Below are 13,361 nucleotides of genomic sequence, written 5' to 3'. Positions count from 1 at the left end.
CATTCCTTCACACTGGGCTTTGCTTGGAAATGACAGAGCAGAGGGCCACATGGGTATAGCAGCCCCCTGAGGTGAAAGCTCCTGTTTTCATTGGTTCTGTCATCCTTGGTCTCTCACTGTGTTCCCTCACTACAGGGTCCCTGTGTCCCCTCACTACAGGGTCCCTGTGTCCATCCTTTAGCACTATGCTTCCTCCTTCTCCGTAGCTGGCTTAAAGTGTAACACGCTAATAGGAGCCTTTCTTGAACAGCCCCAGGATACCTGGTACGGGATGCAGCTCTACTAGGCAAGGAGGAAACTAACTAAAGTGATACAGTTCTGACTGCCCACCCCCACCGCCCTTTGAGGAGCCAGCAGATCCAGTGATGGAATTAAAGAGCGGGGCAGTTTACAATAACATGTCAGCTACCCTGGAAGGGCAGCCACGTGGGCACTTAGCATACATGAATGAGTGACCATGTGAATGTGTGAATTAATTTGAGAACTAATGCGTGGCTTTTATGTCCTTGAATGATGGTGGGGAATTGTGCAGGGGACTGGGGAAGGGGTTACACCCTTGGTTCTTAAACCCAGACCTTGAAGGCCCTGGGCGACGTGTTCATTTGCTCAGGCATGTCAAAATGAGCATGTGGTCCTGGGAGAAAGGGCTATCTGGAGAGCAGCTGTGAAGGCTCTGGGAGTGGGAACAGGGAGAGGGGACAGCCTTTGGGTGGCGTCTCTCTTTCATCCACTCCAAGTTCATGTCACACGCTACTTCCAGTGTACTTCATGGACAAGGCCAAGGCTGACAGCCTGCTCAAATGAGGTGCCAGAGAGCCTTACAGGCGTTTGTTTTCCACAAGGAAGGTAAAAGGTGTGTGTTTGCAAAGAGAAATTGGAAGGAAGATGTGGTTTTGTTGGCTAAGATGATGTGGTGCATGGATATTTCCCAGTGAGTATATCTAATAATATTTAGAATGATGACATTTCAGTTTTACGGAAAAGAGGCTTCAACTGGCATTGTGTCTCAGAAGACCACAGCTTCTGGGGACCCCCAGGGGGTTCTGAGCCTTTAATACTTGATCTGAGAGCTCAGTCAGAAGCAGCGGTGAAGGTCTTTGCTCTTGAAGCACTCACTTGTGGGGTGGGAAGGCACTGTCCGGGCCTCTGGGCCAGGAGGGAACTTCTCTCAGCGAAGAAAGGCCTCTGTGTGCTGCTGAGATCCTGGACAATGCCAAAAGGGGTCTCTTCGGGCCTTCTGGGCTGGCTCCCGGTGACAAGTAGCTCTTCCCTCTTGGTGGGCTGGGCTGAGAGTGTGCCGAGCTGAAGGCTACATCTGCAGTCTCAGACTATTTTAAATCACAAGGCCTTGACCTTCATGAGGCTCTGGGCTCTGCTGCCCCAGCTCCCTCTGGACTCAGGGGAGGGGGCACCCGCAGCAGGCTGACGCTCAGGCCCCACCTGTTGGGCCTAACGGATGGCTTCTCAGGAGGCCTAACTCTGCGAGGAAAACCTGCACAGACACCTTGATCTTATAGCAGATGCCATTTCTTTGCTGGAAACCTGTCATTTTTCTTCATTCTCTCAACTTTTGAAGCTCTGGGAGAGAGGAGGAGGTGTGAGTCCCTGATGTGAGGAGCTGCAATGAGCCTAGTGCAGCTATTTTTTCCCCCGTAGTTCACTTTCAACCCCCATAGAGGCTTAGGCCTTTTTTTTTTTTCTTTGCTAGACTCATTCAGTTAACAAATCCTTGCAGTTTTTATCACCCTTAAACAGTCTCAAGAGAACTTTGACCCCCGAGCCTTTAAAATTTAAGATTTCCTTGGGCTTCCCTGGTGGCGCAGTAGTTGAGAATCCGCCTGCCAATGCAGGGGACACGGGTTCGAGCCCTGGTCCAGGAAGATCCCACATGCCCGGAGCGACTAGGCCCGTGAGCCACAACTACTGAGCCTGCGCGTCTGGAGCCTGTGCTCCGCAACAAGAGAGGCCGCGACAGTGAGAGGCCCGCGCACCGCGATGAAGAGTGGCCCCCGCTTGCCGCAACTAGAGAAAGCCCTCGCACAGAAACGAAGACCCAATACGGCCATAAATAAATTAAAAATAAATAAATAAAGTGAATGATTTAAAAAAAAAAGATTTCCTCAAAGGCCCTTGCAAGGTGCAGCTTTTTTCTGGGCCTCCCAGCTTCGTGGCCTTTGCCCAGCACTGCCAGTGAGATGAAACCTATATATGGTGAGCTCGGTTTTTAGCAAAAAGCAAGTCTTGGGTATTGAATCCCAGAGCTGGAGGAATACTAGAACTAAGGCGTCAGATGATCTCTCCCTTTACAGACCAAGAATTCGAGGTCAGGAGAGGGAAAGTGCTGGATCACAGGTACTTAAAGACGAGAGCTGCGAGTCCTGGCTTCCTGTCAGCACGCCAGTGGTGGAGTTGAGGGGGCTCAGTCAGCCCCCTGCAAACATTCAGCCTGTGCCAAAACAGGCCAGTGTGTCCCTGTAAGACAAGCCTTGAGCACAATGTACCCCCCAGCAGGCTCTGTTTCCTAGGGAGCAATCTGGAGCCCCTGACCTCTGAGCATGTGGCCCCAGTCTGCTGGCATTGAGGATCAGCCGACTAGCCAGTATGATGTGGTGACTGCGGCCAGCCTCCCACTAGGGGGCACTGTCCTGCCCCAGTGCTGAGGTTCTGCACCCTCCCGCTAGCTTTCACTTTGGCTGCCTTGGCCAAAACTGAGAGTGAAAAGAGTTAGCATTCAGGAGCGGGGCAAAGTCTGTGGTGTGTTCTAATGGAGGCTGTGAGGGCACAGATAAGCCCCAAGCCATTTCCAAGTGGCTCTGGGTCAGGCTCCCATCTCCCCCAGCTCGGCCTTCTCTGGACATGTATTGGGCTTCCTGACTCTGTCTTTCCTGAGCTGTGCCTGCTGCTGATACCAACCTTATGGGAGCTGGGGTCAGTCTTCCAGTCTCGGCTCAAAGGCTGTGTCCTCCATCAAGTGTTGCTTCTTGTGGGTTCTGCTGGGCACTTGGCTTTTCTAGCCCCCTGTGGATGTGAGGATGCCTTTCCCTACCCTCTGCCTTCCAGGCAGTACACAATTGACAAAATCTCAGCACAGTGTCACAGAGAGCGTACTGGTCCTATTTTACAAATAGAGAAATGGAGTCTCCGAGAAGTCATAACTTGTCAGAAGTTATGGCTGGCAGAGCTGGGAGAGCACTCAAAACCCCCCTCAACCCCAGCTGCATGTCTTCTGACTACAGTGACTCCCTTGAGGTAAGGCCTGGCCCAGCCCATGCCCAACACCCAGTAAATGTTTGTGAGATGAATGAGTTGGTGGATTAATTAAGCATGCAGTGCCCCTTGCTCTATGCAAATCTGAGAGAAGACCTTGAAAGCTGTTTTTAGATTAAGCAGGGCGCTGTGTTCTGTCCAGTGCCTTTGCTCAGTGCCTGGTGATGTGAATGAACGGGGACTGTTAGAAGGCAGGGTGGAGAGTAGTGCCTGCCTTCCAGGAGTACCACAGATGGGCCTGGGCTCGGGGACCCAAAGGTCCTGTGCAGGGGGCAGGGCCTAATTAGAGCCCTAGAAACAACGCTGGACACAACTGTCAGCACAGCTTTCGTTCTGTGATCACTAGTCTTGGTACGTGAGGGTTTACTAGGCATCAAGGGGAACTTAACCCTCATTTATAAAAGAGCTTCTGTGGGAAAAGGAACCTCAGGGGAATGTAGGTTACCCACTTTCCAGCTGAATATACAGTAACCTTTGTTTGCTTTACAAACACAGTCTCATAACCCTTAAGAGAACTTTGCAAGCAAGATTCTCTAGCTATCCCAATATACAGGTAAGAAAGCTGAGGTTTGAAGAGGGCTGACCTGCCCTTGGTCAGAGGAGAGCTAGAAACCAGGGTCCTGTTTTTCCCCAGTATAAACCACCAACTTAGGGCAAACAAGACCTCTGGGAATTGGGGCTTATCAGAGATGATGAAAGCAAAGCCATGGGGTTTAAGTGGCTCTGTTTTAAACAAACATTTAAGTCCCTGGGAGCCTGAGCTTTCTTTCAACGTTGTTTGCAGTAGTGGCTGAAAAATTGATTTCCTGCAAAGCCTCTCTCCAGAGTTCAGAGCAAGGGTGGGTAAACTAGAAAATCACCCAGAGGACGCCTGCGTCTCACAGGCTAGTAGTAGGCCCTCACGTTCCACTGCAGCTGGTGGCCTGGCAGGGCTGGCTTTCCCCACACAGGGATGAGGAAGGATTATGCCGGTCCAGGGTCAGTGCGGTTACCGGTTTCTGGGCTCAGGGATGGGTCTAACCAGGGGCCCAGGGGCAGCAACTGAGGCCTTCGGCAGTCCCTGGAGGGGTTTGGGCGAGGTAGGGTGCTGTTTGCCTGCCCACAGGCTCTGCCTAGAGAAATTTCAGCCCCTCTGGGCCTTCACCATCATCTTCTTGGGGCCCTGGCACCTGCTGGAGGTGGCCTGAGTGGGGGATCTCCAGCTCTCGTTTCATCCTCATAATAACCTCTGAGGCCTGGGTGAGGCCCCTCTTACCCCTTATTTTTCTCATCACCTCTCCTGCTTACCTTTCCTTCTCACTCACTCTGTTCTAGCCGTAACACACCAGCCATGCTCCTAGTCTGGGGCCTTTGCGCTGGAGGCTGTTCCCTCTTGTCTGGAATATTTTCCTCCAGACGCTGCACCGTTCTCTCCCCCACTTCCGTTCTCAAATGCCTCCTTCTCAATGGGGCTTACATTGGTCGACCTCTTTTAAGTTGCTTTTTCCTTTCCAGCAATTCCCAAATACCCTCTTACCCTGTATTTTCCCTCTTCCCCAGTACTTATCCTCTTATACACCAATTACTTACTGTCTCTTCCCCCACTAAAACATAAGCTCCATGAGAATGTCTTTTTTTCCTTGCTGTTTCCCCAATATTGGGGCAACGAATTAAGGAACCCATGTGTATGGTCAGGCCTCTCAAGATGGCTGTTCTCTTGCTCTCTGTACATCCCCTGCCTGACCAGTGCCTGTTTCACCTAAACCTTACACACATGACTGATCTTCCTTTGTTCTTGTCCCAGGCCCCAGCTGGGGCTGTTCTTATCAAAGGGGTGGTGAGGGGCGTGCCATTCCATTGGTTTCACTCGTAACTAATGAACCCACCTGACATCAATTCCTCTATAACTGGTAATCTCCCCTCCCCCACCACCAAGCGAAGACTGCCACCATGTCCTGCCCACCATCAGCTGCACACAGTGGGGCGTCACTCCAGGACCTTGCTTCAGACATGTAAGATTCCTCCATCCATTAAACCATTGATGTCTCTGCTGCTGACTCTGGGCTCTTTCTTCAGTCTTAAAGCTGGACAAGTGCAGGCCTTGTAGGCCTGTGGCGTGCAGCCCAACAATGTGAGTAGGCATCAAGGGCCCCTTTCACAAAGAAGAAACACCTGGCCTCAGGTGGTTAAAGGGCCTTGATCTCAGCTGGTGATGGGAGGAGCCAGGGTGTGAGTATCACCCACCACGCCACCATTCTCCCTCCTTTCCGCACTTACCCAAAGTTTCCCCCGTGTACCTAGAACCAGGAGGCTGCAGGATGGCTGAGAGCCCTTCCTTTGGTGGCTAAAGGTGGGGCACCAGTGACTAAAGCCCTGAAGTTGACCTCCAGGCGTGCGCCCACGTTCAGCAAATATAGCAGGTAAAAATTTAACTTTGCATTGCCTTTTAATGGCTTCGTTAAGCAAGGATTTAACCAGGTCTGCTGCTTTTGTTTTTATGTCTTTACTTTGGGTTTTTCCAATGATTGTTTCCCTTTATGATGGGAGGACGGCAGAAAATAAGGATAACAATCCAGTTTATGAAAAAAATCACAGCAACAAGCGAATTTTGTAGAATCGCGTTTGCAGTCACTGCTAGGAATGCATCTGACAGATGAAAGGCTAGCGGGCTGGGGTGGGCGCGGAGCAAAGCCTCTAGGTAACCCGTTCGATGGCTCTCTAGCGCCCTGTGCCCGGGGTGCCTCCCCTCCTCCCGCTGGTGCAGCACGGAGACGCGCCCCCGGGTAGCTCCGAGCGGCCACGCCTCCCCACGGCTGTTATTTAGACGCCCCCCCCCCCAACTGCAACCTCAGCCGTGGAGTATGGGCTAAGGGCTCTCGCACAGCGCCAGGCGGAGAACCAGGTGCTTAGGGGAGACAGGGAAGGGTGCTGGTGTTTAGTGAGAAACACCCGAGTGTTCTCCAAGCATCTGGCCATCAAATCTTGCACTCAGCCAATGTATAAAATCGTAGTGTGGGGGAGGCGCTCGTATCCCCGTCTTGGCTGAGAATGTGGCGGCTGTCTAGGGGCTGTTGTTCAATGCAGGCCACTCCTCCCGCTCGGAGGCCCAGGGCCGGTGTCCCAGCCACGGCCCGGCCGGCCTAGCGCAGAAGCTGCTTGCGGAGGGCAGCGCCGGGCGAACGCAGGCCGCGCGGGGGCTGATCGGGGATCATGGCCGCGCTGTGCTCGGCGCGCAGCGTCAGGCGCGGGCACGCAGTGCGCAAGCGGCGCAGGCCGGCCGCGCTCACGTTGCGGCAGAAGTCCACGTGCAGCGTCTGCAGCGCCCGCCCGTGCGCCGCCACGGCCGTCAGCGTGCGGTTGGTGACGCGCGCGCAGTTCTCCAGGCGCAGCGCGCGCAGGCGCGGGCAGGAGCGCAGCAGTCGCGCCAGGCAGTCGTCGGTGACGTGGCCGCAGCCCGACAGCGTGACGGATGCCAGGTTGGGGCACCTGCGGAGAGAACGCGGTGACCGCGGGCCGGGGCCGAGGAGGGTGCGGTTAGCGTGCTAGCGTGCGGCCGCCCCCGGTCACGCCCCTTAGCTCCCTGGTTGGTCCCCGTGCCAACTCTGGGAGACCGGGCAGGCCCTCCCGCTTTTTATAGAGGAGGAACGGGCTCAGAGAGTTTCGGGCACTTGCCCGCGGTGACACGCCGGGATCTGAACCGGGGCTTCTGTCCCGTGTCCCCTGTTCTTTCTGCCACTCCACCCCACCTTACTTTAATCTGCCTGGGCTCTTAGCCCCAGGAGCCCAAGCCCCGGTCCTACTGTGGACATAGGCGATGCTGATTCCAAGGAGGGTCGGCTATAGTTTCTTTGATCCTTTCAGACTTGTTGCCTTGGGTGGGGGTGAGGAAAGCGGTGCGGAGTGACCGCTCCAGTCTGGCTTCAAGCTGAGGCCCTGATGCTCCTGGCAGGACGGTGCAGGGAGGAAAGGGTTTCCCGTGGGGTGGCTTAGAGTCAGGCCCATTCCAACCCGTGAGGCCATCGGGGCACGCCTCTTGAGTATTCGCTCTGAGTTCTAGAGCCCTGGTTTCAGCTCAGTTGACTGAGGCAGTTACTGCATCTCCAGTGGGATGCCAGCCTGTCACAGGCCAGGATCCGGAGGTAGCTAGACCCAGGCCTGAGGTGGGTACAATCAGGGACACAGGTAGCTTGTCCAGAAAGCTTTGGTGGGGGGGGGGGGGTCTCTGTGCCCCAACCTTACCAGCACCTGCTGGGGGAAAAGATCTTGAGCAAAGTTGGACTTGGCTTATTTGCGCCATGACCTTGATTAAGTCACTCGCTGAGCCTTAGTTTACCTGGGGGTGTGTGTTGGGGGTGGGTGGCGGGGAGGGAATAATGCCTACCAGTGGGGTTGTTGTGATGATAAAGCGAGATTTGGGGTATCTGGAACCTGTACAGGACCTTCTGTAGGCTATCATAACCCATGTTTCCTGGGAGCAAGCAGGACCAGACAGCTTCCAGTCAAGAAGGACCTGTCTCAGGGGTGCAGGCCTTGGCTTCCTGTAGCCAGAGGGATCTGGAGTCGGGCCACAGGGGGTTTCCCTCTCCCCATCAGCCTCCCCCGTTGCCCCTTGACTGCACCTGCCTGGGCCAGCTCAGCTCCCTTGTCCTTGAGCAAGGAGGTGAGGAACTAAAACAGACTGGGCATGGCCACATCCACACACCGAGTGCATCCTGTCTTCCCAAGTCCACACAACTTCCTAAGTCTTCATATCAACCTTCCACCCCCAATTTCATGAATGAGGAAACTGGCTCAGGGAGCTCAAGTGACTTGCCTGTGACATATTTGCTCTCTGACCCAGGACAAATGTCCGAACCTTGCTGGGCCACCTCCTCATCTGTCAGGCAGAGAAACTTACTTTTCAGGGTGGTGGTAAGGATTAGGTAGGTGTTTAAGCCCCAGGGCTGTTAAATGATCCCTTCCTCTAAGAACCTTTAAAATAATCCTGATGCAGGAAGAAACCAGAGAAAGAAAAAGCCAGCTCCTTGCCTGCCCAGCTATCCTCAGCTTTCCTCTCACAACCCCTCTCCCCAGCTGATTGCCAGATCTAGATTTGGTGCATACTTACCAATACCTACTATGTGCTAGTGCTACTGTATCATTTAATCCTTTCAGCATGTGAGATAAGGTAGTTTATCCCATTTTACAGATAAAGAAATGAGGTTGAAAGTGTTTAAATATCTGGGCTGGGGTCACATGGTTGGGCAGTAGCAGAACTGGGGGACTCAGCCCCAAGCCCTTTGCTTTTTTGGTGACACTGGGGACCCTTGCTGTACCTCGACAGTGGCCTTGGAGGTCCAGTCCACACCTTGCTGGTATGGGGGATTAAACCTGGTTCCCCTACAACAAGAATGCAGCAGATTCGGGGCAAGCTTTTCACCCCATACATATCGCCCTCCAGTCTGATTTCTGGGCCTTGTTAAACTCATCAAAATGGCATGGTCCCATCAGGGACCAGCCCCAAGTCCATCTTCTGTTTTCTTCTACTGCCTTAAAAAAAAAAAAAGAAAGAAAGGTGGGGCCAGGCCACTACACTATTTCCTTCCACTCCTTGTTGGGCTGCCAGAATATAGCAGCTGTTAGACTTGGGTGGCAGCAAGCTGACTGAACCTAGTTTGTTAGTAAACAGGGGGGAGTCTTTCCTGAAAGGCAGGACAGGACTGGTAAAGCCTCAGTGAGAATCTGTTCTCGCATGGACCGCTCTGGGCAGGAGGCTGTGACTGTGAAGGGAGTCTCACCCATGGCTAAGCCTCTGTGGGGCTGACAGGTCAAATACAGGATGTATTTGGGACAGACACCAAAAAAATTATTCCGTCTATCTGAAATTCAGATTTAGCTGGGCCTTTTGAATTTTTATTTGCTAATATCCGGCAATCCTAGACTGGGGCAAGTCACACAACCTGTCAAGAGTTCTGGCTTGCTCATTTGAAACTTAGGCTAAAACACTCTCTCCTTCAGGTACCTTGAAGGTTAGTGCGTTTCTAATAAGGAAACCATTATCACCACCCCTACTTCTGGAGCCTGGCTTGGTCAGCTAACCCAGAGCTGAGCACCCTAACTCTCCTTCCTTAGCCGCATTTCACAGGTCTTGGGGTTGGGGGCTTGCTAGGGGCAGATCGGAGGGGTGAGCTGATTGCTGAATCTAGAAACCTCTTCCTGGAGCCTGACCTTGAAAATGAAGGCCCGGCTGGACCCACCCAGCACTTAATGGCTGCCAGGGAGGACAGCCGCCTGAAACACAGGGACAGCTGAAGGCAAGTTCGTCCTCTTTGCCGAAGCAGCTCCAGGACCCGTGAGGCTAAGGGGAGGATTGGTGCCCGTTTCCCCCAGGATTTTATCCATCTTCTGGGGACTGCGCAGTGGGCAGGCTTGGAGGGTCTGCCTTGGGCCTAGTCTGAGGCTCCCTGAAGCAAAGCCGTCTTGCTCTTGTAATTTGCTCTTCCCTGACCCCCGGAAGCCTCCCAGAGCTCTGGATGCCAGCGCTGCTCAGAGGCGGCCTACCTGTCGCACACCTGGAGGAGGAAATCACTGACTAGGCTCTCGTGCCGGCTGCAGATGCTCCTCTGGAGGGCGCTCTTGAGCCAGTCCTCGATGCTGCACACCTGCACGCGGCTGGAGTGCCAGCAGATGGAGAGGCTCCTGAGCGCCGGGCTCAGGAGGAAGTTGTCCTTCTTGAGTTCTGTGAGGGACCGAAAGTGCAGCAGGGGCCAGAGTGCGGGGTCCTCAAACACGTCCTGGAGCTGGGGGCAGGTCCTGGCAAGGTTCTTCCTGCTGTCCTTGTCCAGAAAGGAGAAGAGGTGTAGCAGGCACTCGCGGTTGAGCTGGGTGATGTGCATGGTGCACAGCGGCCACAGAGTGTGGCTGGAGCCCGGGGACCTGACCTCTACCTCCTGCTGCTCCTCCCTAGCTCTGGGCTGGTGGACATATATGGTTGAGGAATGGTGTTTATTTTTGGCCAACAACTGGTGCTGCTGCTCTGACGAGGGGGGAAGCCCAGACCCAGACATACGTGCAGCAGTCTGTGGCTCGGCTTATGTTTCGAGGAATTGAAAATCCTGGCAGAAAAGCAGCGTATTGAAGTTAAATAGCTTCCTTAAAAGGGATTTCTTTCCTTTTAGCTGACCATGGTGTTAGGCGGAGAGCTCTTTTGGCATTTTCACTTGTGCTGCTGGCTAGATCACCTCTGTCTGGGCTTGCAGTCTCTACTCACTGGGAGGGACTCTAATTGTAAATAGTATGTTTTTGTCTCCTAGGACATCAATATGAGTCTTTTGCTCTACTCTTAGTAGGAAGCAGCCTGCTGTCTCTGAAGAGCTAAGGGTGACGGTTTTGTGCTCAGAGGTGTAAGCAGAAGGCATGGGTGACGCTTTTCTCTGTTATTTTGTTCAGTATTGACGGTTTCCAGGCTAGGCTGAACTACCTTCAAATTCTGCTGCTCTCCTCCAGGCAAAGGGATTTCTTTGGTCTCCCAGTTGGCTGTATTTTTACCCTGAGCTTTTTCATAAAAGATTTGTCTTAAGTAGCTTATCTCTCCAAGGTTCTTCTGTGTGTGTCACGTTTTAAACTTAAGTTTACTTGGCTTTACATTTTTCCAAATATGTGTCCCGCTATATCTAGTCTGTATTCCCCAAAATGTCAGGATGGATGAGGTAGCTCTTAATACAAAACTGCTTGAAACAATTTTAAGTTGAAGTATTTTACTCTTTTGCCCTTTAAGCCAGCCACACACCATCCTCCTTGTTGAGTGATGCTTTTAGTTCCTGGAATTAAGCTGCTAGGCAAGTTGCCTGGAGGTCATTCATTAAGTTCTCCCTTTCTAAAGTAACTGAGATTTCTCAGTCCATGGATCCATTTTCTAATACTGCTTCACTCCCAGTCGTTCACCAGACCCTACCGCATTTCCCCTCCTGTGAACTCCTGGCTCTGCGTACTGGTTGGTTTGTGGGCTACAGTAGTGAGACGAGGAACCATTTTTCCTCTGCTGGACCAGAGAACACCACCTCAGTGGTTACCTTTGTCCCTTTTCCCACATAATTAGAACGGGAAGGAATGGGAATACTTTGTTTCCACTTGCGTGGAGTAACACAGATGAGGCACATACGGCAGACCCTCTTCGGGAACTAAGGCTCGATCGGACCTGGTGCAGCTTTGCCTGTAAAAGCAGAATGCAGCCGAGAGGAGAAGGAAGCCGTCCTAGCCAGCTCCCTTGCGCTGAGGAGCCAGTCTCAGTGGCCCCCTGTGCCTCAGGTACCCCGCCACTGCCGAGGTAAAGTGGAAGGGGTGACTTTTCTTAAAAACAACATGAACCAAGAAACAGCCAAAAGGAAGATGTGTTTCTCAAGGAAAGGTTAACTAGGAGCTGCTCATATTTCAAGCTAATCATTTTAATTGTTCAAATTACAGCTGACAGCCAGAGTCCCTCTTTGGGCTCTAGCTACACCCACCCACTAAAACGGTACTGCTGCACCAGAGGCGGATTTGCTAGAAAGCCTTATTATCCCCACTTTCCCTCCCAAATCCTTTCCAAACCAGTACTTTTTAGAGGGCCGATCCCTGGAAGTAGTTGGTTCTTTCACCTTCCTAAAAGGCAGAGCCGTGTTAAGTGTGCTGGCCACAGGGGAGAGTCATTGTGGTTCCTGGTGGCTTCCAAGCTGCACTCCCGCAGCTCTGCTCGAACAGCAAAAGGTGGGCAGGGTGAACGTTCAGAGCCTGGCCTCTTCGCTGCTTGCCCCGTGGGGTTGTAGGGCGCACCCCAGAATGCAGGGTGGGTCCCTGTGCATGCCTGCCTGCAGGGAGGGATCTGGCTTCCGGCCTGGGTGGTGTGACAGCAGCTCCCCCCAGCTCCTCCCTTTCCGCCTGTGGGGCTCAGCTCCGTGGCTGCAGCAGTATCTGCTATGGCCTCTGACCAGCACAGCTGCCAAAAGGAGACGTGTGACATGGGAACTGGAGGCAAAACCATTTGGGCTGCAGGCGCCTTTGTCTTCAGTTTAAGAAGACTGATAGAAACAGGCAAATAAGTAACACAGGAAAACGATGGGTGTGGACACAGGGTGGGTCTTGGGTTTTTTGCTTGTTTGCAGGGGACATAGGGGCAGAGAGGGGTGTAAAGCAGAATATTTATTTTTTAACAATGGCACTTGTTTGCCTGTTTGGCTTTAAAAGGCGATCCTTTGCTCGGAGCCCCAAACCTAGTTCCTCTGGCTCCGAAGGAGTCAAGTGGACCTCATTTTTATAAAATCAGTGTCACAAGGAAAGACAGGATGAAGTCACTCCGTGCGGGTGAGCTCCCTCAGGACCTGAATGCAGGCACTAGAGGATCTCTCCCACCACCCCCTTGCCCCTCCAGGTCACTCCATCTGGGCCCGTGTGCACCAGCAGCCCCAGATGGTGAGGGGTCTGTAAAAACCTACTACTACCGGTTGACTGACTCTAACGGCCTGTAGCTTGAGCTAAGTACATCATCACTTACTATGCTTCACTGAAAGGTGTTCAGAAATAATAGTCAAAAGGAAAGAGACCAGATCTTTAATGATACTTTCCATAAAACAGTTCAGGTTGGTGAAGCAGAAAAGGGATGTGATTACAACTTAAATGAAATCAGTCACTTGCACAGTTAAACCTCTCAGCATCATACAGACTAGGTTTTAGTGGAAATGATTACGTCACACACAACCAACACTCACAGAGGGCAGTCTGGAGTCCGTCACAGTCAGACCTGAGGGGGAAGGTACTGCACCCGTGAGGTGATGCACAGACCTTGGACCACAGCATGACGCCACCCACGCCCACCCCTTCCTGTGCTATGGGCACCTTCCTGCGGCCATACGCTCATCCCTTGGGACCCATGCCCTGGATGCAGGAACGGACTTTGCTCAGGAGCTTCTCCAGGGCCTGTGTGAAGAGGCCACTTCAGCAACAGGGGGGATGTGAGAAAGTTTAGGGGACGGTGGAGGTGGAAGTGGGATAAGTATATCTAAATAGACTTATGTACATACACTAAACCAATGAAGAAGAGGTTTGGCTTTAAGAAATAAATATGTCCCCAACCCCAGAAACCAAGCTGCTGAGCAGGTTCC

General features: G+C 52.8%; 1 protein-coding gene and 1 long non-coding RNA gene across 8 annotated transcripts in view; one reads left to right on the top strand and one right to left on the bottom strand.

The window, feature by feature from the left end:
* Window positions 1–143: 143 nt before the first annotated feature.
* The window catches only part of LOC309624850, an 81,492-nt gene continuing 68,274 nt past the window's right edge, over window positions 144–13,361 (top strand). For all 6 annotated transcript variants that reach the window (XR_014242155.1, XR_014242156.1, XR_014242157.1 and 3 more), the window contains exon 1: window positions 144–5,666. This is a non-coding gene — a long non-coding RNA (uncharacterized lncRNA). The remainder of the gene's footprint in view (window positions 5,667–13,361) is intronic.
* Window positions 5,734–11,435, bottom strand: FBXL22 (F-box and leucine rich repeat protein 22). 2 transcript variants are annotated; one of them, XM_082383508.1, is made up of 2 exons: window positions 9,787–10,139; window positions 5,734–6,732 (listed from the first exon to the last, which is right to left on the bottom strand). In XM_082383508.1, exons 1-2 carry the CDS (start codon window positions 10,119–10,121, stop codon window positions 6,387–6,389), a joined length of 681 nt encoding a protein of 226 aa, XP_082239634.1. In that variant the 5' UTR covers window positions 10,122–10,139; the 3' UTR covers window positions 5,734–6,386. The 2 variants fall into 2 exon arrangements, with proteins under 2 accessions (XP_082239634.1, XP_082239635.1); XM_082383509.1 differs by lacking the exon at window positions 5,734–6,732 and adding an exon at window positions 6,773–7,491 and having other exon boundaries at window positions 9,798–11,435.

The sequence above is a fragment of the Balaenoptera borealis genome, assembly GCF_965194805.1.
Source record: "Balaenoptera borealis genome assembly, chromosome: 3".
Taxonomy (NCBI): Eukaryota; Metazoa; Chordata; class Mammalia; order Artiodactyla; family Balaenopteridae; genus Balaenoptera; species Balaenoptera borealis.
Note: the sequence above shows the minus strand (reverse complement) of the source record. Positions and strands in the feature narration are given on the sequence as shown.